Genomic DNA, 5879 nt, shown 5'->3' on the forward strand with positions numbered 1-5879 from the left:
CTTTTTTGGGAAATATAATTATTACTCTAGTTGTTAAACCATGTTCGAAATGGCTAGTAAACAAAATTCAGAATTATGAAATAACATTCTTTGATTTATATGACAACATATTAATAGATTTTGGAAAATAACACCCCGAATTTTAAAAACACGACCTTCTCAATATGATTTTATATATACACTTTTGTCTTGAAAAATGTCATGAATAAAAGAATTCTACGTAAAAATTAAATTTTTAATTATCTCATCGTGATAAACAATAGTTAGGTAAAACTAAAACAAAACGCAAACATTTATCTCAGAAAGTTGGATATATTTTTAAATTTATATTTTATCTAATTGGTTAAACGTCATACGTACTTTACGCTAGTTTTATTGTATTTCAAATAGATAGACCCTTTAAAACTTGATCATATCAAGTGCTTTTGGCTGCCCATTCTTAAGTTATACTGCTGTAGACCATGTCCTTGTGTATATAGGGCAGCTCAAACCTGTCAGTCCTAACCGAGGCCGGGGTAGCACAAGCGGAAAGGTGTAGAAAGGCCTTAGCTGAGATGCCCTTTGACCAGTGTTTTTCAGTCCAATATCTCGTGCCATTTGTTGTGCGTGATTAGGTTAGTCGATTCTCAACTATCAATACTTCATGAATATTTTAAACTCCCTATGAATTTAGCCATCACTTGATAAATCTGTCAGCGATATCCACTTAGTAAATCACGTTTATTGTGAAACCAAACCGAGGAATACATATGTTAAAAAAAGCATTCGTGAATGGTGCTAAATGAATTATTTTATTTGTACAAAAATATGTAACTTTTTTTAATGTTTTTGACACAATATTTTACTTGGCGTACTTTGATTGAAATGTTTTTCCTCTGTATAATATTTGTAAAAATTTCGTCATGTTATTGTCACGTATCTTCAAATATTCAGTTCTTAGATGAAACAACAAGATGTGAGGAGCATCTTTACGACAATTCGAACTTTCAAAACAAAACTTAAAAAAAAATGGGGGTCTCATTCCAGGAAACAAAGATCCATAAAAATTGTGCAGAGAAGATTTGGTAGACATATAAATGGAGCACCACCTTTGCCAGGGGCTTATGTGATTTATGTACATTAAAAAATGTACAAATGTGTTATTTGTAAATATTGTCAATAAAAATAATGAAAAGGCGAAAGAATACCCGATAAGAAATATCACTGCTACTCTAAACTTGCAAATTTCCCCAATGCCGTGGTTGACTAATCTTCAAAATAATCTAGGGAAAGACTAAGAAGACATCTACCCAAAATTTGAATAGTTATCCACATCTTTACTATTAGCAACGATTTTCCGGTTACGCTAGGATTTCCTGATGCCTGGCTTCGTGGAAATTTTCTCAAGCGAACTACTTGTACTCTCGGGTGAAGTTTGGCTTAAATTTTCTTGGGTTATCGATGGTGGAGGAACATGAACAATTGCTTCTAGGGGTGGAGGAGGAGCCCAGTGCTCAAGCAAGTCTCTATGGTACCCCTGCAAGAGTAAGACATTGTGAAGTTGCATAAGCCAGAAAGGAATATGGTTAAAGCGAACATGGATTGAATACTGGACAAATCTTTAGAACACCACCTATATTACCTGAACGACAAAGTTGCGTCTTTCACAATCCAAGAACATATTGATAGTGTAATTAGTTTTGGACCAAATCTTGTCTCTTACGGTGGAAAAACTTAATTGATCTCTGGAAGTAAAGCGGTCGACTTCGTTAAACCAAAGACAAGTAAAAAGATTGGAGATAGGAATGTGCTCCCTTATTATTACACATCCTTCTGGAACATCTGGAAAATGAATGCCCGTGAGATATAAATTATCATGCTATAACCAAAGAAAAAGGGGCAAAAAATACCATCTTAAACCTTGCCCTACCGCTGGTGATGGGTAATTTATCTACAGTATATGGTCTTAAACCCTCCTTTTTATAAAATTCAATTTGGAGATCGAAAGAAGCATTGTCATACTTCCCAGCGGCCTTATTAGCTTCAGCTTCTACAAACACATCGAAGCGCTTGTAATGCCTTGATATGGCGAAACTCGCGTTTTTTCTCCACAAAGACCTAAACAATATTCAGAGAAAAATCATTTAAAAAATTGTTCACAGGAAGGAAAAAAATACAATTAAACACATTAATCCAAGTGGAAATTATCATTATTTTACCCTAATAATCCAAAAGTATGCACACCAAGTACTCCGGTGAACAAAGCAACAAAGTGGTAAACTGGTAAAGCCACTGATCTTGCTACCAGGTTATGTTACATAAATTCTCACATACATGAACTATGGCAGATATTCAAGCAAGTTTACCAGCCATTAAACGTATTATTTGCCTGATAAGGGTGTACAATGATGTCGTAGATAAATAGTAAGTAAACAAGAGAAACCAGCTACGTGGTGTTCCATATCTCAACCCAACTTGATAGTGATGCATTTGGTATGGTCTGAAGCCCACTAACTTACCAGTAAATAAATTTGAGTTATCCACACAAGTACCAAGACCCATAAGACAATCAGACATTCATACTGTTTACACCAAAAAATTCATTAACAAGTTGGAGTACCCAAGTCATATGACCCACCATATATTTATTATAAGCCTCAAAACAATTACTAGCTACCTCTCTCATCTATATCATTTACAAAAAAAGATGGCATGCATGCTGGAAAAGGTTGTCTGAACTCTTATGGTAACCAGATAGATAACCTGACGTAAAACCACCAATGAACACATAATTGTAAGCTCAACGACCACCTGTGGCTAATGTCCTACGTTAGATGTACCTTTCCAGAATTTGAACTGGATCCACAACCAGCTCAAGTTTTGCATCAATCCACAATGAGTACCGGGCTTTCGGGAAAAGCCGATGGAGTAGAAGTTTTGGAATCTGTCATTACAAGAGCAAAATTAAGCAAAGAGATAGCAACGCTGTTTACAAGCTTGAATAGACGATAATACAGAGCCAACAGATAATTGAACGACCGTCAGATGATTTAAACTTCTTAACAGTGAAATCCTTCAAAAAGATTGCTTAGTTGCGCACCTACATGGTATACCTCCATCACAGTTTACCTCCAAAACGTAAAGAGACTGGTGTTTTTAAAAATTTAAGATCGAGTTAAGAAATCAGTGGGGGTAGAAAACTATCTTATGACAAATGAGCTTAAAATTGCTTGTCTGAGTTTGGTATTATCATGAACTGGAAAAATGTGTAAGCAATCAAGGATCAACTTCAAATGATCAATAGACTAATTAATTCTATTTCGCATCAATCATAAAAGGTCAAATAACCAAAAGAACAATAGTCATAGAGGCAAATGCGAAGTCGTAGTTTTTCTAATCTACAACAGTGAACACACCAAAAAATTTATTAGTTAGCTTTTGGAGCATTTACCTTTCCGTTTCGTCTCGGATCTGTATACGGTAGGTTTTGAACAACAATAATTCTCCACTGCCCAACCTTCTTATTATTGCCAATCTCACTCGAATTTCTGAGAAAAACTTCGGTTTCTTCATCCACAAACAAATGGAAGCAGACATTGTTTTTCGAATAATGACTAATATTCTTTGGCTGACGTATTACATCGAAGTTCCCTGGTGAAAATGCATTTTTTACATCAATACAAAAGGATTTAAGATCAAAGGGAAACTACATGTAGATCGGCCTGTACCAAATATTGCCGATGCAACAACGATTCCTTGACAAGTTTCCATCTCAAGAAGGTCAGAATCATCAATATCATAGCCTGTGTGTTGGCCTGGTTTTGCTCCTCTGACAAACCTGATGCACAGCAAACATCAGAAGAAACGTATGATCTTATTAAAATCAAGAGGGACAGTTTTTGGTAGTAAAAGATAAATAATGCCAAATATACAAACTAAGAAAATTAGCATACCCACAGTGCACTTTCATGGACTCTTTGATATCAAACGAATCGTTTCTCTGTCTTAGTGAAGGGTACCCACCAAATTCTGAACCGCCAAATTCGGATTTAGTTGAAATTTCTTCATGGACATATGCAAGATTTTTAAGAACGGGGGAAAATGATGATGCATTTGGAATTCGAGCAATAGCATCTTCCATTGGTAGGTAGCATACTGGACATGCTGCAAGTGCAAAAGACCAGAAAACCCATCAAAAGGAGCACCTTGGTAATAAAACAAATGTCAATATTAGAGTCCATCTGTTTTCCTACCAACAAATTTTAAAAATTAAAACCCAAACAAAATGGTACACAGATACAGTAATCAACTCACGCCGTGGCCCTATTCTCTTCTTATCAGCTGGTGGTGGAGGCAATGTAAAATGTTCACACGGATTCCCAGGAGGGAGTTTGTACCCAGTAAAATAAACATGGGGAGGAACTGGAGTTGGAATTAGAGAGGGAGGTTGTTGAGTTACATTTGCAATTACTTGCACCTCTTCAATTTGAGGAGAGAAAGTTACATCAACACTATCCTTTTCCTTCTGCTTCGAGATTGGCCCGAACTCAATGCTTATACTTGGAATAATGGTTAGTTGAGCCTCTTCGCCTGCAAGCACGCAAAGGTATTCATTCTTGAGATACATAACGGACCCACATCTTGATCCCCCAAAATCAAAAGAATCCAAGTAGATCAGATTCGAAAGCTGGCGTATATGCTTGTTTCTAACCATAGGCCTATTATAACCGTGTGAGACTATGCAACTTGCATAATCACAAAGTTACACACAGATAAACTATATGAATCAGAAGCCTGCAATTTTCGCGTAAACTAGCAAACGAGATGAGCATAGGATTACTTGAAACACCAGGTTCAGTACCCAATTTCCAACAGTGTACTTTTAACTCAATAGAAATGCCATGATTTCTCTTGTTTAGCGTTAAAAGTACTTTCTTTAGTGCAACATGCAGCATTCAAAGCAAGCAAAAAAGAAGGTAATGACAGAAAAAGAGGAAGCCGAACCTTTGCCAACATACAAAACCCAGATGAAAACTGCTGCGGAAACAATAGATAAAAGCAGCATTCCAACCTTATTCCGAGGGGCGAATTTGCAGATCCAGTGGAACAATTTTTCCTTCTCCTTAAGCATCTTGGGAGGTTTTCTCGATGAAACTGGTGGTGTAGTCTGGATTGGCAACGATACTGAACTGTTTTGAATTTGCTGCAGAGATCCATAACTTCCCGAAGATCGAAGACCCAATGACCATGTAGTCATTGTTGTCCCCTCAATCCCCAAACTTCGCCGCTCATCTCCCCCCTCCTCTCGTTCACTATAAAACTATACCCAAGAGTTAAATCCAAAAGAGAAAAATTTTGTGTTATGTACAATGATTCCTCTATTGCCGCACATCCAAATTCAGGCTAATATCATAGAAATTATTCCAAAGATTGAATCTTTATGACTTTCTGCTTCATGAATCAACTTCAAACAAAGAACCGAAAAAATGGTACATTCACCGAACCCACTTCATGAGATTCACTGTTGAATCCAATGCCGACAGCCCCATACGCACAATTAAAAAACAGAAAATATTTTTTGGGTCTTGAGCTCTAAGAAGACAACGCGAGTTCGATCTTATGGATAAAACCAAGAAAATTCCAATTGTAACAAGGAATAGCCAATCAATCACCGAAACAACTATAAATTAAATCGAAACATTTACACAACTCCACAATACATTTCCACCGATTTTAAAAAATTATTTAAATAAAAAAAATATGTCCTCGATGTGGAATAAATTAAAGAAATCAACAATACAGGACCCCTGAATTGAGGGTGCGTGAAGGAGTTGAATTTTAGTTCCTTTCGATCAGAAAATGATTCATTTTACTTTACATTGTTTTTGGTGGGGCAACTG

General features: G+C 36.3%; 1 protein-coding gene across 2 annotated transcripts; it reads right to left on the reverse strand.

Moving 5' to 3' along the window:
- Positions 1-533: 533 nt before the first annotated feature.
- On the reverse strand, positions 534-5879 carry LOC140813583 (probable hexosyltransferase MUCI70). 2 transcript variants are annotated; one of them, XR_012113981.1, is made up of 10 exons: positions 4984-5879; positions 4294-4569; positions 3933-4143; positions 3708-3817; positions 3431-3630; positions 2820-2923; positions 1910-2097; positions 1622-1821; positions 1188-1516; positions 534-661 (listed from the first exon to the last, which is right to left on the reverse strand). XR_012113981.1 is itself a non-coding variant. In XM_073172153.1 (9 exons), exons 1-9 carry the CDS (start codon positions 5234-5236, stop codon positions 1346-1348), a joined length of 1713 nt encoding a protein of 570 aa, XP_073028254.1. In that variant the 5' UTR covers positions 5237-5879; the 3' UTR covers positions 1071-1345. The 2 variants fall into 2 exon arrangements, 1 of the variants encoding a protein (XP_073028254.1); XM_073172153.1 differs by lacking the exon at positions 534-661 and having other exon boundaries at positions 1071-1516.

Source organism: Primulina eburnea, chromosome 15 (genome assembly GCF_022965805.1).
Source record: "Primulina eburnea isolate SZY01 chromosome 15, ASM2296580v1, whole genome shotgun sequence".
Lineage (NCBI taxonomy): Eukaryota > Viridiplantae > Streptophyta > Magnoliopsida > Lamiales > Gesneriaceae > Primulina > Primulina eburnea.